This window comes from Pseudorca crassidens, chromosome 19 (assembly GCF_039906515.1).
Source record: "Pseudorca crassidens isolate mPseCra1 chromosome 19, mPseCra1.hap1, whole genome shotgun sequence".
Taxonomy (NCBI): domain Eukaryota; kingdom Metazoa; phylum Chordata; class Mammalia; order Artiodactyla; family Delphinidae; genus Pseudorca; species Pseudorca crassidens.
In genome coordinates, this window is record NC_090314.1 from 11,530,142 (window position 1) to 11,558,008 (window position 27,867).

The following is a 27,867-nucleotide window of genomic DNA, read 5'->3' on the forward strand; positions in this document are numbered from 1 at the left end:
GAGGCCCCGTGACTTGCCCAAGGTCACACGAGGAATCTGGGATAAAGCCGAAACCAGACCCAGGCTGCTGAACTCCCACTCCTGGGGTCTCTTTTGTCACAGCCTCCTAGACCCTCTACTGCTATCTGGAGGTTGACGAAAGGCAAGAGATTCGGGGGTAAACTTGGGCCCTTCTTAGATGGTTGTGGGGAGAAATGGGGCCGGGAGATAGGGAGAACCTACAACCCAAAACCCGCATGCAGCCGGAAGGGCTGTTTCCAATTATCCTGGGGGAAGGGAGGAGGATTTGCCTTTTTGGGTGTAAGAACCCTGGCTTTCAGCACCTCTGGGCAGAGGTGACATTCCTCTCCCCTCTCTAGTTGTCACAGGCCTCCAGGACCTTCCCTTAGGCTGTGAGGTCCAGAATCAAATCCTCTGCTGACAGTATCTCTTCAGAGACCCCCTTCTCAGTGTGTGGCAAGGTGGGGGGAGGGGGGGAGCCACTGCTTGAAATAACATACCCCCCAAAAAGACAGAGCTGATAAATGAAGAAACCAGACCAGCGACAGCTACTGAATGACTCTCGCCCTTGTCCTGCATCTAACGGGAATACAGAATGTGACATGTGTGTTTTTCGGCACCTTTACTCTTTCATGTGTGCCCTTGACTCTGGCTACTCAGTCACCTGCCTCCTGGGGGAGTCCGGGGGGGGGGAGGCGGTCCCCCTGCTCCCCTTCCCCCAGAGCTGACTAATGGTCCCTCTGCTGCTGGATGATGGTAAATAGTGTTGAGCGGGAGTGAGCGGGTGTCTTGTCTGTCACCATCTGCACAGTCTCACACAGTCACACGCAACAGTCTGACACACAGCTCCTGCCACTCCTGCTCAGCCACACTCACCTGACCCCTGCTGCCCCCACCTTGGGAGTGAGATTTCAAACAGGTTCCCCCCTTCAGTTTACCAAGTTGCCTAGCAACCAGCCAGTCAATGGCATGAAGCCCCACCCCCCACTTACTTGACTTCACACCAAGCTCAGCAGCCCCATTGGTTCCCGCCTAGTCCCACCTCTCAAGCCTGGTTTCAGGAACAATATGCCAGTCCCCAGTGCTGCTGGACCAGGGAGCCCGCTGGTACCCCTCCCGGCCCCAGCTCCATCATCTGCCTCCCCATAGAGACACAAAGACTCTAATACCATATAAAACCTTTTTATATAAACTCACGCCCACCTCCCTCTGTCCCTCCCTGTCCCTTCTCGTCCTGGTGAGCATCAGGGACACTGGTATCCGGGCCGCCCCCACACCACCAGAGCTGAAGCTGACATTCAAGGTGGACGTGGCGCATGGAGAGCAGGGGAAGGTCCACCTCCTCCTCCCCCTCGTCCCCACTGTCCGTGGGCTCCGGAAACACACGCTGACCGGAGCCAGTGGCCAGCAGAGGCAGGCTAGGGTGCAGGCTGTAGGGAGAGATGGGCGGCGCCAGTCAGCACCATGAGCCAGGATGCTTGCTCCCTCAGGGATTTACCTTTCTCCCCGACCCAAGCCCCCAAATCTGCAGAATTAACTTATGACCTCACTCCATTGGTGCAGTCCTTCTGGGGCAGGAAGCTCAGCACTGGCTCCGGCCTCCCCTCGTGCCCAGCCGCACCGGTGTCCCACACGGAGACGGCCCCGCTTGTGCTGCCGCTCACTAGGAATTGCCCGCTCCTGGGGAAGAGAGGAGAGGCTTGCTGGCATGCAGGCATCACCGGGGGCAGGAACCCTGCACGGTCAGGGGCTGGGACCCTACAGGTGGGCTCTGGCATCCCTGGGGGCATCAAGACCCTGGGCAGGAAGGGCCCACAGTCACTCACGGGTCCAGATCAAAGTAGATGCGCTGATTGGTGGTCACTTCACGACTCAGGGACCACAGTGGACGCCCAGGCTGCCGGAGATCCCAGCACAGAAGCTCAGCATCCTAAGGACAAAGAACAGGAGCCTAGAATCGTTTCCACCCTCCACTCCCCCACTCCCAACACATGCCTGCTTCCCTCCAGTTTTATAAGCACTCCTTTAGCTGGGTTGATTTTTTTTTTCCCATGCCCATCTCCCAACACAGCACAGACTACATCCCCACTCCTGCCTTTTACCCCCCTGCTTTGGGATCTCAGAACATGATCCCTACCTTACGGGCTCCTGAAAAGAAGCGATTCCCATCGGGGTGGAAACAGAGGTGGGTGATGCCCCCTTGGTGCCCTCCCAGCAAGGCAAGAGGGGAGCCATCGTCCCAGGTGTACAGACCCAGGGAGCGCCCGTAGGAGCCACAGGCATAGAGGGGCTGGGTTGGACTGAAGGCTATGCAGGAGATGATGCCGCTCTGGCCCTGCTTTTTTGCTAGAAAGGGAAGGAACAAAGTCGGGGAGAGGGCAAGAGCACCTGGCATTAACCACGCTAATCAGAGGTGCACCTCTGTCTCCCGTCCCAGAGCCCATGTGCTGGACTCAGTGCCTCCCCCACCCCGTTCGTTTTAAGCAGGATGAAGACCTCTGATGCTCCCTAGATCCTTCTATCCCCTGCAAAGCCCCACTTCTTCCCTCTCAAACCTGTTTTTCCTTGAAGGGCTGGAAAGCAGAAGGCTTATAGGAAAAGGGAATCAGCTTTACCTCCAGTTTCCTGGAGATACCAAGATTTTGGAGATCAAAAGGTACAGGGCACGGGGCTCAAAAGCGAACCAGCTCTTTACCCAGAGGTAAAGTTTCGTTGCCTCCCTGAGTCTGTTTTCTTCCCTGCGCACTGGGCCCAACCTGCCCCACAGGTCTGTACTGAGGATGATGTGACCCCCGCCTCAACCCTGCACGTGACCCCCTGGCTCACACAAGGCCCCTCTGCACGTGGCTGGGCCCTTTTCTCTCCTCCTCCCTCAGAGGCGTGGACTGCTTACCAAACGTGGCTCGGACCTCACAGTCGCGGCCGGGCCGGGACGTGGAGAAGATACGCACGGTCCGGTTGAAGCCACAGAAGAGCTGGGAGCCATCCGGGGAGAAGCAGAGTGAGTGGGCTGCCGTCAGCTCGTCCTGGGGGTGGGAAAGGGCTGGAAATAGGCCTAGCAAAGAGCCTCAGCCATTCTCAAGGAAGGAGAGCTGGGCCAGGACGAGCCCTGGGACTGGGCGGGGAGGTCCCTACCAGGTGGTTGTAGGAGCGAAAGGAAGCCCGGAGCTCTCCAGTGAAGGCATCCCAGATGTGAATCGGGTTCTCCCGGCTGCTGCTGGCCACGCTGAGAGAGACACGGACACTGAGGCCCCAGTGCTGTCAAAGGAAGGGGAGGAAGCCAACTGACCGGCCCTCTCAGCTCACATCTGAAGGGCACAGCAAGCTTTCCTCCTCCGGAGACCCCTGACTCTCTCAGTGGAGGGTCCCCTTGAAATGGGGGCGGCGGGGAGGGGAGGCGAAAGACATCACTTACTAGGAGGTGTCTGGTTGGGCTGAAGACATCAGAGAATACCAGCAGTAATCATAGATGGTGTCGCCTTCCACCATTCGAAGGACGGGAGCCTGGACAGAGATGCGGGGATGCCTGGGTCACTGGCGGGAAAAGGAGGCCCACTCGGAAATCTAGCAGTTTTATGGCAGAGGGAGATGCTCTGTGGGCACTTAACCAGGTAGGAGAAGGCAGAAGGCAGATCCTGAAGAACAGGATCTTGATCTCAAAGTTCAAGGTTTAGCTCAGACTTTAACATCAGACTTGGGCCACCAAAAGCCATGCAGATTTACCCTTTTGCTTTTTCAACACTTAGAGAGGAAGAAACAAGTAATATCCCAACCCAGAAACAAAGAACCAACCAATGATACAAATATCTACCGAGTGCCTACCAGGCGCCATTTGATCCTCTAAAAAAAATTACTGAACAGTTCAAACAAGCAAAGAAGTATTAAAACAAAGCCAAACAAACCCTGTGAGTTCTCCACGTAGCTTAAGAAGCAAAATATTTTACCAAACGGTTAAAACCTCTTCCCAGTGAAACCCTCCCTCAGAGGTAAACACCATCCTGAATTTATCACTCTCGTGTATTTCTTTAGGAATACATTCAGACAGAGAAAAAAACAATATATACCATGGTCTTGTGTGCTGTTAAACTTAATATGAAAGGTAGCGAGCTGTATGCATCCCACCGCAATTGTGAGATTACGGTGACACACTGAGCTCAAATTCATGCATCTTCCCTGCTGTACAGCGCTCCACTCACCCATCCCTCTCCACTGACAGTCACTGGTGTTTTCCCAATTTCTGGCTAGTGTGCTGTAACATTCTGGTACCCGTGTGGGAGGGTTTCTCTGCAGTTTCTGCTAAAGAGGGAATCACTGGGGTTCTACAGTCTGCGCTCTGCCAGCTCTACTAGATCATGTCACGTTTTTCCCAAAGTGCTCATCCAAATTTACTTTCCCCCCAGCAGCGTGTACGAGCGCCTGTTGCTCTGCATCCCCTTGGTGTTGTCAGACTTTCAAATTTTTCTCAATTTGAAGGCTGTGAAATGGTATTTCATTACGATATAAACTGGCGTTTCTCAATATCTAACCAGTGAAGTTAGACATTTTTGTGTTTAAGGGCACCTTTTCCTAGTTTTTGCTCAGTTTTCTCCTAGGTTGTTGCTTTCTTCTTACTGACTTGAAGGAAATCTTTACATCAGTTGGATACCAGTCCTTTGGCGGGGTGACGTCACCCCTTTGGCCCCTGGGTGATGTCACCCAGCCGTGAATGCAGGGTCCACTTCTCCACCCTGAACCCTTGCATCCGACTGCCTGGTGGAAAGCTCCACTGGGGCATCCCACGGGGTCCTCAAACTCAGTTTCTCTGGAACAGACCCAGCCTCTGCAGCCTGTGAACCTGCTGCTCCTCCTGGGCTCCGCACCCAGTTCTCAAGCCTGAAATGTGAGCACCTTGACTACTACTACCCTTCACTCCCTTTCCTCTCCTGGTCCAACCCAAGGCCAGAGCTTACCAACTGCACCTCCTAGGTTCGCCTGAACCTGTCCCCTTGCCTTCAATCCCACGTGAAGCCACTGCCTTCTTGCTAGCATTTCTACACGTTCCCCCAGCCTCCCTGCACCCCACACTCCAATCTGCCCCTCCATTCTCCACCCTGCAGCCACACTGAGGCCCCTGGAATCCTGTACAGCGTCACTCTCCTGCTTAAAACATTGCAATGCCTCCCCAAAACCCTCGGTATAAAACCCAATCTCCTATGAAGACTTCCCTTACCAGGCGTCTACGCCATACCCACCTTTCCAGGCTCATCCCTCATCCCTGTATTCACTCTTGTAATAGCTCCACGTCCCATCATCCTGACTCTCAGTTCCTAGAAGGTGCCAACTCCCTACACTCCTGAACTGCACGCTTTCACGCACACTAGTCTCCAAGTCTGGAATAGTCTTCCTTCACTTCCCCCAGCGACTCTTCCTGGTTGAATCCTAATCATCCTTTGGGTCTCTTAGACACTTCCTCCACTGGGAAGCCTCCCCAACCCCTCGAGCTGAGCCAGGTGCCCCGCTCCACGTTCCAAGAGCCCTCTGTGCCCTCCACGCTACAGCGTACCCATCTGAGAAGGCAGGAATCATGTCTGTCTTGCTCACCACTGTTTCCCCAACACCTAGTGTACAATCAGCAGTCAAATGTTTTAATGGGAAAAGGAAACAGAAGACCGTTCCAATAACATAAGGCCCAAAATAATAGCAACTTGAATTAAAACAGAGGCAGTCAAGTGAAGTGGATAGATTAGGAAGATCACAAGAACTTGATGGGATTTGGTAATTAACTGGACATGGGGGTTAGGGAAAAGGAAGATTAAAGGAGGAGACCCTGGCTTCTGGTTTGGATACCTGAGGTCACCAAGATGGTGGAAGGACTTGGGGTGCACAAGAAGGCTATGAGATGCCAATGTCCTCGGTGAGTTGGGGAGAATCGGACAGCATAAGCGTCAAAGGAAAAGTTTTTACAAAGTGAAAGAGCAATTGTCTGGATGTAGCATTTAGGAATGAGGACACTCCCTCTCCAACCTGAGATATGTGGGGCACAGAGGATGCACAGTCCCTCCCAGAGAGGGTACAGGAAAGGGAAAGCCTCAGGCAAGAGCCACGGGGTACAGAGAGTACTCAGCGAAGAAGTGGAGAGTTAGAAACAGGAGTTCCAGAAAGCTCTGTGAAAAGGTGGAGAAGGGAGGGGAGGAATTGGGAAACTATGGTGGGAAGAAGCAGTACACAGATGTACGAAAATACCCCAAAATATCCTACCCCAATTTCCCCACCTATACAAATGTTGTCCATTTCCACACTAAACTTGCAGACATTAAAAATGAAAATGCTTAATGAGTATTTAGGTATTGAGGCTATGATAGAATTGGTACACTCATATTGTCAACAGCAATAATAATAATAATAAAAAGAATAAGCAGCACAAAAAGCTTTCGAAAACGAATTGACTATCTGTATCACAAAACTTAAAAAAGAGATATTGATTCTCTCTGACCTGGGGTGTTTCTTACTTGTAAAATTCCTGATTCTCTGAAGAATCTCCATCAAAACACATGGAGATGTTCACTGAAAAATAATTTATGATATAAAAATCCTGGAAACAACCCAAAAGTCCAAAACAGGTGAACAGGTAAGAAAACTATCATAGGCAGTCAGTGAAATACCATACACCATCAAGCATAACTATGAACACTGGAACACCGTGAAAAACATTTACGATACGATTGTTAAAAGAAAAAACAGTGTACAAAACCATCTACCAAAGAGTTACAGCCACACAGAGAGCTCCAGTACCTGGACAGAGCTTAGAAAGAATGTAGAAAAACTTAAAGGGCTGAATCTTGTAGAGTGGTAGGTAACAATGACTTTTTTCCCTTTTTTTTTCAGCCACACCACGCAGCCTGTGGGATCTTAGCTCCCTCACCAGGGACTGAACCTGGGCCCTCGGCAATGAGAGCACCGAACCCTAACCACTGGACCGCCAGGGAATTCCCACCTTTTTCCCTTTTTAACATTCTCATTTCTCTCAAGTGAATGTGTACAATAAATATTTGACCTCTCACATTTCCAGTTTCCTCTAACTACCCCTACTCCTGAACTCTTTCAGGCTGGCTGTGCCACGCCCACCCAGCCCTGGTTTCTGGACACCACTGGTTTCTGTTCCAGGAACCAGGGCTAGGAGTGCCTTACAGCTTGCACACAGAATTCACATGTCTGCAGCCTCCGATCTCACAGAGATGCAGGTTAGGCAGGCGTTCAGGACCGTCCCCGGAACGCACCCTTCTTTCACCATTGAGGCCCAGCACTCCCACGAACCTCAGGCACCAAAGAAGTCCTAGGCTTCCGGGCCATCTGGTCTCACCACCACCTGCTCGCTGCTCAACACACTCCCTGATCGGCCCCAATCCCACACTCCTCCCTGCCCCCCAAATCCTTACCCCTTGGCCTCTGAAATTCCCACTCTAGAATCTTCAAACTCCCTTATCTTGCATCTTCTCGGAATGCCCTGCCCACCCACCTGGACCTGCCCAACGCTGTGGCTTTCTCAGGCTGAAATGTCTTTCATTCTCACTCCCCTCCTCAGTACAAACATCAAGGTCATTTCCAAATCTTTTCACCCCTCCAAACTCCACCTCCTCTGCAGTTCCTGCCATCACATTAGCTCCCTGTTTTTGTTTCCCTCCCTCATTCACTGAGACTTTCATCTCCTGGTTCAGTCTCTCGCTCCCCACAAATACTGTTACTCTCGGTGACGTGCACTTCCACCAGGACTTTGAGCTTGCAGTTCTCTCTGCCCAGCATATTCTTCCCCAAAATATCACGTTGGTTCACTCCCTGACTCCCTCAGATCTCTGCTCAAATGTCACCTGAATAGTGAAGGCTTCTCCGACCGCCCTTTTTATTTTTATTTTTGGCTGCACCGCACGGTTTGCAGGATCTTAGTTCCCAGACCAGGGATTGAACCCGGGGCCATGGCAGTGAAAGCACCAAATCCTAACCACTGGACTGCCAGGGAATGCCCCCAACCTCCCTTTTTAAAATTGCAATGAATTCCCCCAGTCCTCCTCTCTGCTTTATCGTTCTCCGTGGTACTTGTCAGATATATATTTCACTGTGTTATTTCTTTATTGCCTGTTTCTCACACTAGAATAGAAGCTTCCCAAAGACACAGACTTTTGTCTGTTTTGTTCCTGACTGACCCCTAGCAGCTAAAAACAAGCCTGGCACATAGAATGTGCTCAATGAAAACTTGTTGAATGAATGAATCAATGAAAGAATGAATAAAAACACCCAACACCCTGGCCTCTGCCATTCCTTGACTTCCTTAGCACCCACGGCCGTGGCCCTCACTCTACACCAGGGGCCCACTCCCAGTCGAGTCATCACTACAATCTCTGACCACCATCTCCAACCCACCCAGCTCCCTTGCTCTGCCATTTCCACCACAATTGTTCAGCTTCATCAGAAACCCATTCACAATCCATTTTCTTACCCACTTTACACTCTGGTCAAGCACAACAGGTGTACCCCTGCAGACACTCTCAAAGTATCCCTGCAGACACTCTCGAAACACCCCTTGTCTTTCTCTCCTGGCAAACCCCAGCCAGACCTCCTATTCCTTCTAGTCCATGCTTGCATCCAACTAACACCAAGGACTACTAGCATGTACTGAACACTGACTACATGCCAAGCAATACTTTAAGCACTTTACCCTAATTCTTTTTTTTTTTTTGGCTGTGCCACACAGCGTGCAGGATATTAGTTCCCCCACCAGGGACCCAACCCGTGCCTCATGCAGTGGAAGCATGGAATCTGAAACACTGGACCGCCAGGGAAGTCCTACCCTAATTCTTTTAATCCTCGCCACAACTCTATGAGGTGGGTGCTATTATTATCATCCTCATTTTACAAACAAAGAAACTACAGTCAACTTACTGGGGAAAGATACACAACCACGCTAACTGGTCTCACTTTACATGGTTGACAACAAATTTCTAGTGGGCACTGAGCAAAGAATAGCAATGCTACTCTACACCAAGCATTCCTTGGTGGTTTTGATTTTCTTCTCCCCAGGACCGATCATCTCACACCTTCTGCTCTCTCCCCACAACACTCTGCTTTCAGCTGATAACATCCCCTTTATGCTTCACTGAGAAGCCAAGAGACAGAGACACCCAAATCTTCCCACAACCAAACAGCTGCCTCTGAACGCATCCTCTGCCTTTCTTCCCATGGCAAGGAAGGGCTCTGCGCCTGTCAGTCTAGTCCTTCAATGTGCTCTGGATCCTGTCTTCACCCAGCCACGCAGGGACTTCGTCACCATCCCCGACAACAGCAGCAATTCCTCCCTCTCTTGCGGGGTAATTCTGACCTCACAGAAGCATCTTGTTCACCTTTCTTTAGCCCCACATTCCCTCCGGTCACCATTCCATTTCTCAGCTCCCTTTCACAGGAAAACACTTCCAAAGAATTCTCTCTTCCTCCTACCCTAATTACCTTCTACCTCCAGCACTTCTCTGAAAGTGCTCTCGTCAAGGTCACTATGTCTTCTTGGGTCATTCTCTAAATTTGCCCTCACTCTTAACAGCATGAGACATGACTCTTTGCCTCCACTTTTATAATTTCTCCTGCACCCACCTCCATGTGCTGGAGTGTTCCAGGCTCTGCTTGAGCCTTCTTCTTCATCTACACTCTCTCTTGAGATTGACTCCGTTCTCAAGACACAAGATACCATCAACATGCTCTCCCGCTTCCAAAGTATATCCCTAGCGCCCTTCGCAAAGTCTCTCCTTAGCTTTACATTTCACATTTAAAGTATCTAAAAGCCCAGATTTCCCTGGTGGCGCAGTGGTTAAGAATCCGCCTGCCAGTGCAGGAGACACGGGTTTGAGCCCTGGTCTGGGAAGATTCCACATGCCGCGGAGCAACTAAGCCCATGAGCCAAAACTACTGAGCCTGCGCTCTAGAGCCCGCGAGCCACAACTACTGAGCCCACTTGCCACAACTACTGAAGCCTGTGTGCCTAGAGCCTGTGCTCCGCAACAAGAGAAGCCACCACAATGAAGAGTAGCCCTCGCTCACCACAACTAGAGAAAAGCCCGTGCACAGCAACGAAGACCCAACACAGCCAAAAATAAATAAATAAATACATAAATAAATAAATTTATTTATTTATTTATAATAAAGTTATTTTTTAAAAATAAAAAAAATAAAGTACCTAAAAACCCTTGACTTCTGTCCCAATACCTCTTCATATCCTCTGAGTAAACTGTACCCCCATCCACCCAATTGACTTCCAAGTCCTGTGAAATATACTTCAAATCCACCCACATCTATCTCACCTGATATCACCCTAGCACAAGCCAACATCATTTCTCGCCTGGACCGTGATAAATGCCTCCTAATGAGTCTCTACTCTTGCCCACTCACAATCTATTCTCTAGCCGTTATTTTGTTCTTCTCTTTTAAAATCTCTCCCACGGCTTCCCCAAAAACACTCCAAATGCCCTACCCACAAGATCTGACAAGATATGGCTGCTAGCCACCTCTCCACCCTCACCAGGCTTTCCCCCTCACTGGCCTTGGTCCAGGCACACTGGCTTTCTTTCTGTTCCTTGAACACACAAAGCTCTTCCCCAGCTCTGGGTCTTTGTAGCATCTTTGCCTCTTCCTAGAACGCTCTTTCTACAGCTCTTCACATGACTGATCTCATCATCCTTCAGGTCTCAGCTCAAATGTCTCTTTTTCAGAGAGTCCCTCCCTGACCGACCGTTTTATCTAAAGCGGCATCCTCTAGTTAGTCTCTCCTCATTCTGTTGATTTCCTTCGTAGCATTTATTATGATCTGTAATGAACTTGATTATTTATTGGACTACGTTTGTTGTCTATGTCCCATACAAGAAAGCAAAGCAGCTCTTCATCTGTCACATTCATTACTTTATCCCAACACCAAACACAGTAAGTGACACACTGGTAGTCATTCAATAAATACCTATAAGTCAATTAAAAACCACCGTGAGAAAAAAAAAAAAAAAAACCACCGTGAGAAATCCACTAGTCTTTTACGGAAAACACATATTCTTAACTAAAGAAGGACAAACACCTCTTTAAATGACTTCAGAATTCAGGGTAGAAAATGCTACCTGTGGAACCTCATGGTGAGATGTCCTGCCTGTGAACAGGAAACATGTGGACTGTACTTTCTCCATCTACAGGAAGGAATTAAATGCGCAGTGTCTGATGAAGGGGCAGAGTTAGCCCCTACCCTTACCATTTCTGCATATTCCAGCTGCTCCCCCTCATTGTACAGCTCTGGGGGCAGGTTGTAAATCCGCAGGATGTTATCAGCACTATTGGTCAAGATGCAGGAACCATCAGGGGCCCTAGGAGTAGGAAAGAGTTAGAAAGCTGGACAGACCTGTATTTTCCACGTGTAGGACTAGGGCTGAGCTGACCTCTGGTATAGGTAAGCACCCCCAAGACCTTGAGGAAGTAGAAGACACACAATCACAAATGAATTTTTTTTTTTTTTTTTTTTTTGTGGTACGGGGGCCTCTCACTGTTGTGGCCTCTCCCGTTGCGGAGCACAGGCTCCGGACGTGCAGGCTCAGCGGCCATGGCTCAGGGGCCCAGCCGCTCCGCGGCATGTGGGATCTTCCCGGACCAGGGCACGAACCCGTGTCCCCTGCATCGGCAGGCGGACTCTCAACCACTGCGCCACCAGGGAAGCCCACAAATGAAATTCAAACTCAATCCAGAGGAATTCTTACTCCTTCTCCCACCATGGTGGATCCTTCTCCCAGATAACTGGGGTATTTTAAGGTGGAAATCCTGAGCGTGATTATCTCCCTGCCCCATTATGCTTACTTACCACTTACAGCCTTTCAAGAAGTTCTCAGGTTGGGTGCTGAACTCTGACCAGGAACCGCTGAGAAACCGAGGTACCTGGGAGAAGCTGTAGCTCCAGACGCTGGAAGGAAGATGGGGGAACAACAAACCTGGGTTCACCAAAGCAAAGTGGAAATGGGCCTGGAGAAGTGGGGCTGAGGACTGGCGGATAAGATATATCTCACACTTCCAATCTCCACAGATTCCTGAGCCACCTGCTATCACCACTTACGTGTATCCCTCATCCTCTGGAGCGGGTTCCTCAGACACACCTTCCACGTCTTCTCCGGGCCCCAACTCTGGCCTGTTCGTTTCTTCTGCAGGAAGGCTCACATTTTCAGAAAGTTCTTGCTCTTCGACTCGAGGGCTCAACTCACTAGGAATACCAAACCCTGTTTCCAGGGGAATGGAGAGAGAAGCTGGGTCCCCCTCCTCCAGCTCCTGGGACACAGCTGAGACAGCCATGGGATCTGGGGACACCCGGGGCGGATCATCGCCATCGGGTGTCGGTGGCATCAGTTCAGGGTCCGTATTTTTATCCATCGGGGAAGCCTGAGGAGAGAGAGGGGCTGGAGCTGGGGCCCGGTCTGAAGGAAAGCAGTCCGGAGCTAACAGTGGCGCCTCCGGTGTCTTCATACTGCAGAGGAAGCGCGGCAGACATTGGCCGCGGCCAAGCAGTTCTCTTACCGCCGGCTACCAGCTGCCGGGCCCGCGGAACGGCCAAGACCGCTTCAAAGTTCGCACGGATCGGGATGCAGAACTGGAGAAACCCACCAGTGCCTTCCTTCTTCCCCCGGGAGGGGGCAGAAGGCCAGGAGAACCGCGGAACAGCAACGTTAGAAAGCACGGCGCTCTTCAGCCTGCTCGGTCGCTACGAGCCACCTCTTCTCGCGGGATTTGGGCACACCTTTCCATTGGACCTCCGCATCCCGGATCAGACTTCGCGGGCGACCCACGGAGGGACAGGACAGGGACGTAACAGGTCACGGGTTATGTTCCCATCAAGCCCTGGGGCTCCTAGTGGCTGCTGGGAGTTGTAGTCCAAAGGCTTCTGCCTCGGCGAGAAGTGCCTGAGCTCCCCCTGCGGTCTTCCACGATCATTCTTAAAGCATCTACTCCTCTCCCCCACCTGCAGAGGGCGATAGCGCTATGTTTGATTTTACAGGTTTTAAGCCTCTTTTGCATCTCGTTCGCTAAATTCTTCAGACCTCCGTCTCTTTTCATTCATTCAATAAATATTTATTACTGAACTCTTACTTGCTACCCAGTACTGTACTAGGCACTGGGAAATACAACAATGAATAAGATAGTAGACAAGGTCTCTGCCCTCCTAAGGCTTAGGTTGCTGTGTATTCAAGGCAAGGAACAAATCATTTCAGAAAGTGATAGGGGCTGTGACATTTAGCTGTTGAGTACAAACTATCCAGCTATTTAGGAAGAGGAGTTTTCCAGGCAGAGGGAACGACAAGTGCAAAGGCTTTCTTCCTTTCACCTTCATATTTGACACAGTGGCAGAATTCTACCAAAATGGTTTCCACCAATTGTGCCCTCACGGCTCTGGCTCGTCGAACTTCCCCACCCCAGATTCTCAGTAGCTACAGTACCAATACTGCTAGAATCCTGACTCTCCCCGCACCTCCTCTCCTAATCTCAGTTCCCATCGCCTCCGCCCGCAGGGGAATTGCTTGCCCTTACTTGTCATGGCGACTGTCCAGCTTTGTGCCAGGAGCCTCGCGAGGGTTGCTGGGATTGGGATTTTCCCCTCCCACGTGCTCCGGACTGGCGCTAAAAGTTTTGAGCTCTTCAAAAGTCCAGAGCTACCATCCTGGCCGCAGGTAGTAGCTGGGGTCCGGGGTCACCTGGCGTCCAGCCTCGGAGCGTGCATCCCAGGACGGTGACACGCTCCCCTGAGCTTCGGGTAAGCTCTTGACTGAGCCTCATGTGTCCTCTGTGAGTCACGGGCTCTCGGCTCCGTGTATTTTCAGCTCGTGGGAATAGAGGGGGCTGGGGGCGGGGCACTGGGGATTTAGCGGTTTTGGGGGGGAATGCAAGCTTGGCTAGCGGCACCAACAGAGGAATGCAATGTTGGGAGGCCCGAGTGTAGATGATGGGGATGTTAGGACCGACCGAACTCCAAGCTGAACACTTGGGCGGGGGAGTGGGGCTTTGGGGAAACTTGAGCCGGCCTAAGGGGTTCTTCCAACCATTACCACCCCATCCCAGGGTGTGGGGGATTCCGAAATAAGACGCACAAAGCATCAAGGTCTGAGACTTTCGGATCTCGGAACTTTGGGGATTCGTGGCTCGGGATTTTAGAGCGTATGGCATCCCAGTGGAACCTCGGGCTCCATTCCGAAGTGGTTATTCGGGGTGATCCGGGAAGGCCAAGCTGCTAAGGTCCCATAACTTCCGGATCTTTGTCCTTCCTGGAGTGCTCTTTCCAAATGGCCCGTGGCTCCGCTAGAAGGAGAAAATCCGGTTAAAGACTGTCAGTCGTGGAAGTGGGACGTGCTAAATGAGAGATTTGCCCCCGAAGCCCGGCAGACCTAACCCAGCCTGAGAGGCCCGGGAGTCCTGTTATTGTTTGACTCTACATTTACATTTCTGCCACTTGCAGGAGCATTTCCGGTTTCTTTTTTCGGAACAGACCACTATTCACCCTATGTGAGGGAAGTAGAAAGAGAAAAGGTCTTTTAGACTAGTTCCTATTGCTTGCGGAGGGAGGCTGATAACCCCCCTTTACTTTTTTTTTTCCCCCCCTCCTGGACTACTTAGCTACCGCTTTTGGAAAGGAAGAGGTATTCGTTTTCATGCAAACCTCAATCCCTCCCCCCTCTTTGAATGGTGTGCTCCACCCCGGTCGACTGCTAACCAGGCGGACGCTACCATTGCGTGGGATGGTTTGTTTTTTTGCTTTAAGTGTCTGAGGGCAGACCCTGGGTATTTTCGAGAATGGGTACATCTGAGCATTAAACGATAAAAGAGTGTAACGATGGGTTGTTTGTTTGTGGCGGAGGAACAATTTCTTCTGTATTCGGCTTTGGGCTGAGACATTCCCATTTCGGACGCAGAGTGAACGTCTTGAAGCGGAAGGGGCGGGGCTTGGAGAGGGGCGGGGCCCGAGGTCTAATATGCAACTCTCCAGTCCCGGCTAGTTCTGGCCTGCGGGAGGCGGCGAACCCCGCGCGAAGTCCGACCCGTAACCATTTTTCCCGCATTTTCATCGTTTAGGGCGCGGTCGCCTACCACGCACCTGCTACGAACCAGACACAGTGCGCTGTACTTGCGTGCTTTTTTCTAAATTGGGGGTAGCATTTACACCCGCCGCCTATCAAAATACAAGTTTCTCTTGCTTCTTCCCTATCTTTGACCCCCTACCTTTATTTTGATTTGTGTCACCGTGGATTATTTTTGCCTGTTGGAGAACTTCTTATATCTGTGAAATTCACCCATTTTATTGCATGTATCAGTGTATCCGTATTTTGCTCCTTTTTATTTTAATATATTCCTCTGAATGAATAAACCATCGATTGTTTATGCATTCTTTTGATGGCCTTTGAGTTGTTTCCCATTTGAGATTATTTTGAATAAAGCTGCTATCAGCATTCTTGTACAATTACTTTTGTAGTCATGTTTTTATGTTTCTTGGATAAATCCTTAGGAGTGGAATTGTTGGGTCATAGAGTGAGGAGTAGATCTATATATTTTTTTAATTCTATTAAAAAGTTTTAATTATTCAAAGTGGTTGTACCATTTTACACGCCCACCAGCAGGATATATCCTGTCTTAGGATTTGGTTTGTCAGTCTCTCTAATGTGGCACATCATTGCGGTTTCATTTTGCAGTTCTCTGTTAACTATGTTCAACAGTTTGCATGTGCTTATTGGCCATTTCTGTGTTACATGTGAAGAGAGAATGGGTACATCTGAGCATTAAACGATGAGTCTTTTCCCCATTTTTAAAATTGGTGTATTTGCTTTTTGTGTTGTTGAGGTGTTGAAGTTATTTGTACATTCTGGATAGGAAGAGTGTATCTTTTGTCAGATACGTGTATTTTCTCCTGACCTGTTGCTTGCTTGTTTGTTTAACAGCTCTTAAGAGGAGCAGAAGATTCTTTTTTCTTTTAAGTGGTTGCTGTGACCTGTTTAGGAAATCTTAGCCCAAGGTCATGAAGATATTCTCTTATAGTTTCTCATATATTTTCTTCTAGAACCTTCTAACTTTAGGTTTTACATTTAGGTCTGTGAGCCATAATTAATTAACTGATAATTAAGAATTTTTTCATGATGTGAGGTCAAGGTTCTGTTTTATTTTTTCTTAATGGATATCCAGTTGTTCTAGCTCCACTTGTTGAAATAGCCTTCCTTTCCCCACTGAATTGCTTTAATTGGAGCGCTTGGTCCATTTACATTTAATGCAATTATTGTTACATTTGGGTTTAAATCTGCTGTCTCAGTGGTATTTCCTATCCTTTGTTCTTCACTTCACATACTTGAGGAAGAAACAAAACCAATCTCACATAAACTCTTTCAGAATATAGAGGAAGTAACATTGCCCAACTCATTTTATGAGGCCAGCGTAATGCTGTCAGCATATATATGCAAAAACCTGACAAACTTTAGCAAATCACGCCTAGTAATATATAAAAATGATAAATATATCGTCCCCAAGTAGAGTTTATCCCTGGACTGCAACATTGATTTAACATTCAAAAAATCAATCAGTGTAATTTGCCACATTAACAGATTAAAGGGTAAAAATCCTATGATCAACTTCAATAGATGCATAAAAAGCTGTTGACAGTATGCAACACCTGTTTGTGATTTTAAAAGAAAAACCAACCTCCCAGCAAACTAGCAGAGGAAACTTCCTCAGTCTGATACAGTGCACCCCCAATCAAGTTACCATTAACAACATACCTAATAGTGACAGACTAGAGTGAATGCTTTTCCTCTAAGATAAGGATTTGACTCTGGCCTCTTCAGCATTGTAAATTAGAGGTCTTAACCAGGCAAGAGAAAGAAACGTAACAATTGGAAAAGAAGAAATTAAATTGCTTTATTCACAGATGGTATGATTGTGTACACAAGAAGTCCTAATAGAAAATTCATTTTCACACTATGAGGACTAATAAGTGATTGTAGCAAAGTTACAAGTTTCAAAGGCAATATACATACATTGTATTTTTATATAATAGCAACCTTGAATCCAAAGTCAAAAACATGGCATACTCAGGGATAGATTTAACAAAAGATGGACAAGAGCTCCATATTGAAAACTGCAAAATACTGCTGAGAGAATTTAGGAAGATTTAAATAACGGAGAGATACCGTATTCATGGATTAGAACACTTATTGGTGTTAAGTTGTCTGTACTCTTCAGAATGATTTAACTCAATGACTTAAAACATTGTTTGTAGAAATTGACAAGCTGATTCCAAAATGAAACAGTGGTACAAAGTTGGAGGTCTTAAGATACCCGATATCAAGATTACTGTAAAGCTACAGTAGGACAACAACCAATGAATAGAGTATGGGAAGAGACATAAATATGGTAAATGATTTTCTACAAAGGCACCAAAGTGAATCAGTTGGGAAAGGAAAGTCTTTCAACAAACAGTGCTGAAACAACTGAAGCAGAAAAATGGATTTTGCCCTCTACCTCACACCATACACACAGTTAATTTGACATGGTTAATAGCCCTGAACATAAAACTTTCAGAGAACACAACATCTTTGTCTTGGTAGGGGTGGGTTACAGAGCTGTATCAAAATTTGTCAAGTTTTGTGATCAAAATAGTACGATGCCATTTCAACCTTTGTACATTTTACCTCAAAAACATTTGTGGGGCTGTGGGGAGTGGCTAGAGGTATAGATGAGACAAAAAAGGCAGAATGTTGATTATTCTTGAAGCTGTGTGATGGGTACTTGGGACATTTTTCTGTTTACCTTTTTATATGGTTAAAATTTTCCATAATTTCTATTTATTTTTCTTTTTTAGATATTTTTTATTTTGGAAAAATACAGGTACAAAAGTAACATAACACATATCCCCACCAAATAATTTTAACACTTAACATTCTGTCTTATTTTTGTCCATATTTTAATTACACAAGTAATGTATGGATACCATCTTTTTACATTTTTCTTTGTTAATAAAGCTAAAACCTCCTTTGACTCTACCCTCAGTACCCTAAGCATACATCCCCCTCTCCCTGAGACCATCACTATCATAGATTTTGTGAATTTTTATTCTTCTTGCCTGTGTTTCATACTTTTACATACACATGTTTATAAGCGATAGTCATTATATGTATTCATATTTCTATATATATGTATATATATGTTGTTTTGTTTTGTTCCCCCTGTGCTGCCACGCAGCATGCTGGATCTTAGTTCCCCGACCAGGGATCAAACCTGTGCCCCCTCTAGTGGAAGCCCGGAATCCTAACCGCTGGACCACCAGGGAAGTCCCTCATCTTATATTTTTAAATTCCATGAACCAAATTACTGTGTTTTGCTTTTTTCTTGCAAATTGTATTTTCACCCAGCATGTTTGTGAGCTGTATTGGATTACATATACAGATAATGCATTTCCCTAAACCACTGTAATGAATACACCACGTTTCATTTACCTATTTCCTATTGATGGACAGTAAGGTTGTTTCTTGTCACCTGCCATTAGGAACAACGACATGAATATTTTTGTGCAAGACTCCTTCTGTCGCCCCCTGCAACCACTTTTCTAGGACGTCCACCTAGAAGTGGTTTTGTGGAGTAGTAAAATGTATGTGTTTTCAGTTTTACCAGATGCTGCCTTATTTCTTCCCAGAATCAAATTTTTTTTTTTTATTTTCCCAATCACATAGCTTTCAGCCAAAAATTTTTTTTACATCAGACTCTGGGTGGAGCCAGAGGAGCATAATTATTTAGAGCTTGGGTGTGGCTTCAGACAGCCCAGGTTCAAATCCCTGGCCCTGCCGCCTGGGAGCTTTCTGAGCCTGGGTAATTCCTTTAACCTCAGTTCCTCTCTTCTGATGATAGCACCTACCTTACTGGCTTTTTGAGAGGATTAATGAGATTAGCCCCTGAAAGCAGTGGATCCAGATAAGGTCTATATAAACAGCCACCACTGTTATGATAGGCCGTTGTTATGATGGCGATCAGGCCTGCCCCTCCTTTGGGTCCCAGCTGAGTTTATTGCCTTCCCACCAGGGCTGCCAGTGTAAATGTTCTGCCTCCGCACAACCATCATGACACCCTGATGCTCATACCCATGGGAAGTACCTACTCTGAAGAGGTTTCCTGCAGAAAGAAACATTGAGAATTCAGTTGTTGCCGAGGTCTGAGAGAGGGAGACCTCCTATGTCCATGGGGCTGTCTCCCCGCAGTGGGACTGAGACCTTGGCCCACCATCCCAGGACAGCCCCTCCTGGCATGTTTACTAAACAGAGTTGTCTGAAGGAGGGGAACTAGCATGAATGCAGGCAGGACCACAAAAGCCCCACCCCCTCGCAATCACAAAGCTCTCACTTTCCAACAATAATAGAGAACAAATAAAATTGGGATAATCATATAAAGAGAAGCATCTATTGAGCTCTGACTAAGTGCTAGGTGCTTTTCTCAACTCTTTATATTTCCTATAACAAGTGGGGCCCTATTTTAGAGCAAAGGATGCTAGGCACAGAGAGGTTAAGCAGCCTCCCAAAGTTACACAGCTATTAGATGGTGAGCTTGGGGTGCAGGCCCAGCCTGTCTGCCTCCAGAGCCCAGGCTCTGCCACGTTTGCCATGGGAGCTTTAAGATAAGTGAGGTCATGCAGCAAATTTAAGTGACAATACAACATCAAACCAAGGGCCTCTGAGCCCCATCTCTGTTGACACGAGCCTCCCTTCCATAAAAGTCTCAAAGTTATTTTGATCATCGATCTAGGGGGAACCCTAGTCCTTCTCCCCAAGGCAGATGTTTGCGGTCCCGCTGCTGTCCCCTCTTGCCTTCTTCCATGTACGCTCATGGTCCATCCCCCATCAGCTTTGGGAGCTATGATAAGAGGCCCTTTTGCCAACCTCTCAGTTGGCGGACTTTCATCGCTAAAATCTGCACCTTCAGACTTAACTGATTACAAATGAGCTCTGCAGGTTAGTCTGTAATGAAGTAAGCCTCTTAATTCTAGACCTTCGAACAGTCATTTTTCATAAAAGCTCATTCACTCACCTGTGTGTGTTGTTGGCTGGTCACTTAACCTCTGTGAGACTTTCTCACCTGTCAAGAGGCAAGTGTGGTTATCGGGACAGATAAGGTAACCCACGTGAAAGGATTTTTTCACACTCTAAATACACAGGAAAGCAGGTTCTGTATCAACATAAAGGTGCAGGTGAACCTTAAGGGAGATTAGAAAAGAGCCGCTTGCTTGGGCGTGGTGCGGGAGGTGTTTGTCAGTGCCATTGAGACAGCAGGAAAAATGTACTGAACAGGGACTTTTTCAGTGGCATGTTTCTGAGCAAAGCTGATGACAAATTTGGCATCAAGAAAGAGGGCATGGTGCTAACAAAAGATCAAGATAAAAAAATTAATTACATGGGACTGAGTGAACTGGTGAGGATGATTATAATTTTTGTGACTTTCTGTTTGAATAAAAAAAAAAATCCCACAAGGACTCAGAGGCAAAAAATATACAAATCAATTTTCACTGCAAAGTAAAGGAGCTGTTACAGTGGAGGATTCCTGGACTGAATGTCAATATCATGACATAGTGTGAGTGTGTTTCGTGTTTGGTAATTGCAATCATTGTTGCTTTCGTTATGGTGATGCATTTAGAATGCTTGGTGTCAGTCTGTTTATCTCTTGTAAAAATAAAATACAGTGTGTGTGTGTGAAAAAAAAAAGAATTCACACATGAGAAAAAAAAGAACTATGCATAAAGTCTTACTTACTCTAAGGTTCACCTTGTACCTCTCCTGTCATACAACTCGTCACTTTCCCCATCATATACCACCAAATGCCAAAAAGAAATCTGAGTACTCTGCGGTCATGGCACAGGTATTTCTAAAGAGAGGAACACCTGTTCCAAAATCACTAATCCGAGAATAAATATATGGGGAAATGAACTGGGAACAAAAAGGAAAGAAAGAGGGCATGATGAAACCATTTGAAAGCTGGCCTGAGAGACGAGACGATGGCGGCAGGGCGGTGGCCTGGACCGCAGCCACCGCTCTGTCCCCTTTGTTCCCTCGACCTCTCGTAAACCGCTCATGGCCCGGGTACGTCGATTCACTTATTCACCCCAGTTATTGAGCCCAACCAGGTTCAAGGCGTTATGCTGATAACTGGTGAACAAGACAACTTCCCTGCCCTGCCGAAGTTTATATTCCAGTAGAGCAGCGGTCCTCAGCCTTTCTGGCACCAGGGCAGCCAGTGGAGCTCAAGCACCAGAGAAAGGAGAGGGTACTAGGAGATGAGGTCAAAGAGGTGGGCAGGTCCTGGGTCCTGAGGGATTTGTAAGCCGGGGGTGAGGAGCCGTCCCAAGGGAGCAGGTGGGGAATGGGCGGGTCAAGGGAGGTATCTTCCCCCAGATGGAGGGAGTTGGCTGAGAGTTGTTTCAACCTTATTACCACAAAGGAGAGCAGAAATAGGTAGACACTGAGGAAGGCTTCTGGATTCAGTGGTGGGAGGGTTGGAAGTCCCTCTCTGCGTAGTGAGGAGTCGGTGGGGGGGGGGGTCCTGCCCCCGTAGCAGATCCTCAACACCCTGGCGTGGTCTGCGCACAGGGCGAGGTGACCCTGGGCTGGGTATGTCTCACACTGGATCCTCGCCTTTCTCCCCCCAGTGGCCACACTGCCTCCCAGGGAGCTGTAATGGAGGAGTTGCAGGCAGAACTCGGCGTGGAGCCCCCTCTGAGTCAGGAGACGTTTTCAGACTTGTGGAAACTGTAAGTGGAGGTCTGGAGGGAGGGGCAGGTTCACTGCTGAGCCTCTAATAACCCTGCCCCACCCGAGTCCCCAGTCCCCTAAGTAGAGACCTGTGAGAAGCAAAAACCAGTACTGACTTTCTGCTCTTGTCTTACAGGCTTCCTGAAAACAACCTTCTGGTAAGGGCTGGGCTGCGAGAAGGGCCCAGGGGCTGCAGAGCTGGGGGCTGAGAACCTGGCCTTCTGACTCTTGTCTCTCCCGTCCACAGTCCTCTGAGCTCTCCCCAGCCGTGGATGACCTGCTGCTGTCCCCAGAAGACGTCGCAAACTGGCTGGATGAACGTCCAGATGAAGCCCCCCAAATGCCGGAGCCCCCTGCGCCAGCTGCCCCCACCCCAGCCGCCCCAGCACCAGCCACCTCCTGGCCCCTGTCGTCCTTTGTCCCTTCCCAGAAGACCTACCCTGGCAGCTACGGGTTCCGTCTAGGTTTCCTGCATTCCGGAACAGCCAAGTCTGTAACCTGCACGGTAAGTGGCCCTGAGGGGCTGGCTTCCCTGTACAATTCGACGTGTGGCCCCTGTGCCCCGGGGTTTCTCTGTACGGAACTCTAGGGTTCCACTTCAGCCTTTGGCTTTTTGTCAGTCTTTTTACATTTTACCTAGTTAGTCTATGACCTTTGACCCCAGTCCCTAAGTTGCATTTCCCCCCTTGACCTTGGATTTTCATCCTTCCCATCACATTCTCAGCATCTGTCGTGAGGCCATTCTTTTTTTCTTTTTTCTTCACTCTCATTCATTCTTTGGCTTTTGTAAGTAAGCTTCTGGGATGTAGGAGCCCGACCGTGCCATCTCTAGCTACCCTCCCCCCACAGGACATGGCTTCTAGTCGGTACTTATGCAGTGTTTGTTCATTTGACCCCTAGGTACTTGTGTCCTGACCTTCCATTCATTCTTCCTTCTCCTCCAGTATTCCCCTCCCCTCAACAAGCTGTTTTGCCAGCTGGCCAAGACCTGCCCGGTGCAGCTGTTGGTCAGCTCACCACCCCCGCCCGGCACCCGGGTCCGCGCCATGGCCATCTATAAGAAGTCAGAGTACATGACGGAGGTTGTGAGGCGCTGTCCCCACCATGAGCGCTGCTCTGACTATAGCGACGGTGAGCAGCAGGGGGCTGTGGATGGGCAAGGCTGGTGCCCGGAGCCCCCAAACCCCTAATTCCTCCATGATTGCTCTCAGGTCTGGCCCCTCCTCAGCATCTCATCCGGGTGGAAGGGAATTTACGTGCTGAGTATTTGGACGACAGAAACACTTTTCGACACAGCGTGGTGGTGCCCTACGAGCCGCCCGAGGTCTGGTTTGGCCACTGGGGTCTCTGGGGGAAGGGGGTCAGAGGGGTTTGTCAGTGACCATCCAGGTGGGAGATGGAGGGCTTTCTCCTTCCTTGATCTCCCACAACCCGGTGAGGTGTGCAGAGCAGATGGGTTATCCCCATTCCACAGCTGAGGAAACAGAGGCTCACAAAGGCTAACAGCTTCCCCGGGGCTGCATAGCCTCACCTGGGGCCTGTGCTCTCTCCCAGGTTGGCTCTGACTGTACCACCATCCACTACAACTTCATGTGTAACAGCTCCTGCATGGGAGGCATGAACCGGCGGCCCATCCTCACCATCATCACACTGGAAGACTCGAAGTAGGGACAACACGCCGCCCTCCACGCTGGCATGCTCCTCCCTAAGCTCTGCCTCTCTCTGACCCCTGGGCTCTGCCCTTCACCACTTTCTTCCGTGCTACCAGCCATCTTTCCCTCACTGCATCCCCTTGGTAGACTTCCTCTGCTGCTCCCTCCCAGTTCTCTTTTCTCCGGCTTTGGGATCTCTCTAGCCTGTGGCTTCTCAATCTTCCTGGAGCTGGACCTTAGGATCCATGTAGGATGGGGGTGGTTGGGAGTAGGTGGGGCCTGGTATACAGGAGAACAGGGAGGCGGGGCCCACCCTCCTTACTGCCTTTTGCTTCCCTCTTCTTACCTGGGTAGTGGTAATCTGCTGGGACGGAACAGCTTTGAGGTGCGTGTTTGTGCCTGTCCTGGGAGAGACCGCCGCACAGAGGAAGAAAATTTCCGCAAGAAGGGGCAGTCTTGCCCTGAGCTGCCCACTGGGAGCGCTAAGCGAGGTAAGCAGGCAGGACAAGAGGAGGCAGAGAGGGTGCAGTGCTGCCCAAGATTCACTCTTTTCTCGCCTTTCCTTGCCTGTATTCCAGCACTGCCTACCAGCACCAGCTCCTCTCCACCACAAAAGAAGAAACCACTGGATGGAGAATATTTCACTCTTCAGGTACCAAGTCTGGGAGAGAGAGATGCAGGCTCTTGCCACCACTCAGTGGAGGTTGGATAAGGGAAGAAAAAATATAAATGTAGCAGATGTGAGGTTAAGCCCAGTTTCTCTAGACATCCTTTCCCCGTCCATGGCATTGACTCTTGTAGTTAATATTATTGGGTTGACAGATTTAAGTTTCAAGTCTAGCACTCCAAATGCTATTTTCTTCTTGACTGCTTTGCCTGTATTTAGGACATTTGCCATCAGGGGGCAGTGGTGCCTTGAGACAATGGCTCCTGGTTGTGCCTGACTTCAAACGCCAGCTTGTACCTTAACACACGTTTTAAAGAAGGCTCTTCCAAAAAGAAAATTGTTAAAGAAAGCATAAAAACGGTTTCTATGATTTTGCCTAATACTTCTTTATCCCCTTCCTTCCCTGCCACAGATCCGTGGGCGTGAACGCTTTGAGATGTTCCGAGAGCTGAATGAGGCCTTGGAGCTGAAGGATGCTCAGGCTGGAAAGGAGCCAGGGGAAAGCAGGGCTCACTCTAGGTGAGTGACCCGGGTCCCCTCCCCTGCCTTCCTGTGTTGGAAAACCATGGGATTCCATTCTAATCCTGCCTTCAAGGTAAAAGGCTGGAACCCTGCCATTGGGTCCCAGCCCTGCCCAAACATTCTTTAGTCTTCCTCTACTTTCCTGCCTCTGGGGGTCCAGGGGCATGGATATTTCTTTGCCATTTCTAACAACCCCTAGACCCTCAGAGCTAGGGTCTCAAATAGGGGACTGATAACTGTGGGAGTATAGGACACAGTGTCAGAGTTTGGGGTCAGATCCTCCGCCCTGCAAAGTACTGAGGAGTCCTTTGTGGCCTGGTTACTTCCCTTCCCAGGCTCAGTTTCCTCATTTGTCAAATGGGATAAGGGAAGACTGAGAGGTTAATACCCACAAGTACCCCAAGGTGCTCAGTCAACATGTCTGCCGTTGGTGGTGACCATTTTAACTTAAGTTCTCCTTGCTCCCACCTCAGGCCCTTCAAAGCCCAGGTCCAGGAAGAGGGGCCCAGAGCTTCTCAGTCAGATGATGTCATCTCCCCTCCCCCTCTCTCCTCACAGCCACCTGAAGTCTAAGAAGGGGCCGTCTCCCTCCCGCCATAAAAAACTGATGTTCAAGAGAGAAGGGCCTGATTCAGACTGACATCTTCTGCTTCCTGTCCTCTATTGACACCCCTACCCTCGTTCCCCCCTTCCCTGCCATTTTTTGGGTCTCAGGGGCTTAAACCTCTGCTTGGTGCAGGTGTGCCTCGGAAACACCCTGGAATTCTTCCGTTTGCTTGGCCTGGGGCTCTGCTAAAGAGGTTGGCCTGCACTCATGGTTTTTGGGGGAGGTAGCTGGGGCCTTCCAGCTTAGCTTTTAAGGTTTTCACTGTGGGGAGCATTTGAGAGAGGTAGGAAAACGTTCCTGCATGTGAGGAACATTTTATAACCAGCCATACACTGGGTTGGAAGTCCGGTTCTCTACCATGCTAGCCATGGAAGCTATCTTAAGTTGTTGAGTTTCTCCGAACTTGATTGTCCACATTTACGAAATGCCGATAATCATACCTACCTCACGGAGTTTGTTGTGAGGGTTAATGAAATAACGTATGTCTGACCCCCAAACCATCTTTTTATTACATGATGTCTGGGACTTAGTGCCTTTGTGGGTGCTGGTTCTGTGTCCCCCTTGGTGGATGATTTGATAGTTTCTATGACTGGACGGCTGGGCAAGGGGAAGGAATTTCCAAGTCCCTTCGCTCCTGGCCCCGCCAAATCCTATCTAACCTCTTGGTGAACCTCAGCACCCAAGGGGAAATCTCACCCTGTCCCACGTCCTGGAGGATTCCATCCCTGCTGTATCTACCGAGATCTGTTTTATTTCCCTCAAATGCTCAGGCAGATTTCTTTTGTACTCTGCAGGGCACATCTGCATTTGTCACCCGCACCCCTCCTCTTCCCTTTTTATATCCCATTTTTATATTGATTTCTTATTTTACAATAAAACTTTGCTACCACCTGTGTGTCTGAGAGATCGGTGCCAGTGCAGGGTGCCTGGGGCCCACAGTGCAGGGGTGAAGAAGGGGGTGCATTTGGGAGGCAGCCACCTGAGTCTTCAGGGAGCATGTTTGGGGGGCCCAGCGCCCGGGTTCCGGGAGGAGAACAAAGCCTGGTGACTGGGTCAGTCCGCAGGCTGCATGACAATAAGGGAAGGGGTGACTCCATTCATAACTCGGGAACCAACTGTCCCCCTCTCCTCTCCTGCCAAGGCTGGCACAAGGTCTTCTGCTCCTGCTTCTAGGATTGGGCTTCTGCCCCCTCTCAGCCTCTCACCAAGGATTATGGGATTTAAATGTCTGATTTAGCAAGCCTGAGCCTCTGGGGTGGCCATCTGCTCCACGGGAAAGGGGCAGGATACCTGGGTGCCCAAGGGGAAGGAGGGCGGGTGCTAATGGATGAGGAGAGCAGGGGGAGGCCTGCCAGCCGGGGTCCCCAGGAAGTGGGGGCGACTAAGGTGAGGGCTGGGATGTGGGACTGGGGCCTTCCCAGCATCCCCTCATCCGGGCCTCATGCCAGCCAGCTGAATGAATTGAAGCTTTAAACTCTGCCAGGAAAACCTTTCAAAGGGCTTCTTGGGGTAGGGAGGAGAGTCGAGCCTGGGGAACCCAGCACTCTCCCCAACCATTCTGTCCCTTAGTGCTGCCAGCTCCCAAGGAGGAGGGCTGGGGGCGAGCTCTCCCCATCAGCCGCTGCAGCCTGAGCCAGTGCTCGGAGGGATGGCCAGACAGTGGGGACGTGGCTCATCCTGCCACCCTGGGGGCAGAGAGAGGGGAGTAAGATCCAAAGGGGCTTCTGGGGCCACTGTCCTCTCAACCTGGCTTAAAGTGCCTGTGGGAGTCCCTTGGCTTACCCCGAGGATCCCAGACAGCTGTGAAGCCACTCGCCCTCCCTGGCCTCAAAACCACCTTTTTTCTTCCCTGCTGGGGAATGCCAAACACTCCCCAGGAGACCCAGAACCACCTCTTTTAGAGACCTTTAACTTTGCCATCTCTCCCTACCAGCCGGGCCCTTGGCAAACCAGAGCACTTGAAACTCATTCCATCGTCTCACCCCTGTAGACAGGTCACCTTGAAGCTCTCTTTCTGACCAGTGTCCGGCACCCCCGTATGCTCAGCATTTCTCTCGAGTGTGCCCTTAGCTCTGTTTTTATTTCTGCTGTACTGCTTCAGAAAGCAGATCCATTCTGGCTCTGCCAGTCCCTTTGTGAGCTGATAGATGACTGGTCTGAGAATTATTAGTTCTGGGTTTTCAGGCCAACTCTACTAAGCTGTGTGACCTCCAATGAGTTCCTGACCTCTCTGGTCCCACTTGCTCACTTCCTCCCCTCTGGTTGTGTTCATTCCTCTGACAATCTAGCCAGCAGATATTCATTGATTGTTGCCTTACTCTGTGCCCAGGACTGTTCTAGGCTGTGGGGGCCTGTGGCAGACATGGCCCCTGCCCTCAGGCTCAGAGAGCCCAAGTCCTGTCCCACTAAGGTTTGGAATAATTATAAAAACGTACCTCCTTGACTTCAGGAACACAGGGGTCCCCAAATCTATAACACCCAGCAGAAGTTGTATAATGAGGAAAATGTCAAGCCATAAATGCTTTCACTATTTAAAAAAAGAAAAGGAAAAGAAAGCAACCTAGCATGCATCCTAAAAATTAAAGATATTGAAAGAGAAAGCAATCTTGGTTGAAAGGATAGATT

At 49.3% G+C, this 27,867-nt stretch overlaps 2 protein-coding genes across 5 annotated transcripts; one reads left to right on the forward strand and one right to left on the reverse strand.

Moving 5' to 3' along the window:
- Positions 1–1,166: 1,166 nt before the first annotated feature.
- On the reverse strand, positions 1,167–13,693 carry WRAP53 (WD repeat containing antisense to TP53). 4 transcript variants are annotated; one of them, XM_067716388.1, is made up of 11 exons: positions 13,561–13,693; positions 12,098–12,994; positions 11,849–11,947; positions 11,249–11,360; positions 3,416–3,504; positions 3,136–3,226; positions 2,894–2,975; positions 2,138–2,346; positions 1,827–1,930; positions 1,546–1,680; positions 1,167–1,430 (listed from the first exon to the last, which is right to left on the reverse strand). In XM_067716388.1, the coding sequence occupies exons 2-11, from the start codon at positions 12,499–12,501 to the stop codon at positions 1,184–1,186; spliced, it is 1,572 nt and encodes a 523-aa protein (XP_067572489.1). In that variant the 5' UTR covers positions 12,502–12,994; positions 13,561–13,693; the 3' UTR covers positions 1,167–1,183. The 4 variants fall into 4 exon arrangements, with proteins under 4 accessions (XP_067572489.1, XP_067572491.1, XP_067572488.1 ...); XM_067716390.1 differs by having other exon boundaries at positions 1,551–1,680; positions 2,894–3,026; XM_067716387.1 differs by having other exon boundaries at positions 2,894–3,026.
- TP53 (tumor protein p53) lies at positions 13,643–26,131 on the forward strand. Its single transcript, XM_067716391.1, has 11 exons — positions 13,643–13,783; positions 21,692–21,793; positions 21,931–21,952; positions 22,042–22,299; positions 22,739–22,925; positions 23,006–23,118; positions 23,349–23,458; positions 23,801–23,937; positions 24,025–24,098; positions 24,526–24,632; positions 25,194–26,131. Exons 2-11 carry the CDS (start codon positions 21,720–21,722, stop codon positions 25,273–25,275), a joined length of 1,164 nt encoding a protein of 387 aa, XP_067572492.1. The 5' UTR covers positions 13,643–13,783; positions 21,692–21,719; the 3' UTR covers positions 25,276–26,131.
- Positions 26,132–27,867: the final 1,736 nt, after the last annotated feature.

Excerpts from the sequence above, each read along its gene's own strand:
- WRAP53 (XM_067716387.1), bottom strand. The coding sequence starts at position 12,501 with ATGAAGACACCGGAGGCGCCACTGTTAGCTCCGGACTGCTTTCCTTCA. Across the intron at positions 11,948-12,097 it reads CCAGAGGATGAGGGATACAC|CGTCTGGAGCTACAGCTTCT; the intron begins GTAAGTGGTGAT and ends TCTTCCTTCCAG. Across the intron at positions 11,361-11,848 it reads TTCTTGAAAGGCTGTAAGTG|GGCCCCTGATGGTTCCTGCA; the intron begins GTAAGTAAGCAT and ends TCCTACTCCTAG.
- TP53 (XM_067716391.1), top strand. The coding sequence starts at position 21,720 with ATGGAGGAGTTGCAGGCAGAACTCGGCGTGGAGCCCCCTCTGAGTCAG. Across the intron at positions 22,300-22,738 it reads CCAAGTCTGTAACCTGCACG|TATTCCCCTCCCCTCAACAA; the intron begins GTAAGTGGCCCT and ends CTTCTCCTCCAG. Across the intron at positions 22,926-23,005 it reads CTGCTCTGACTATAGCGACG|GTCTGGCCCCTCCTCAGCAT; the intron begins GTGAGCAGCAGG and ends GATTGCTCTCAG.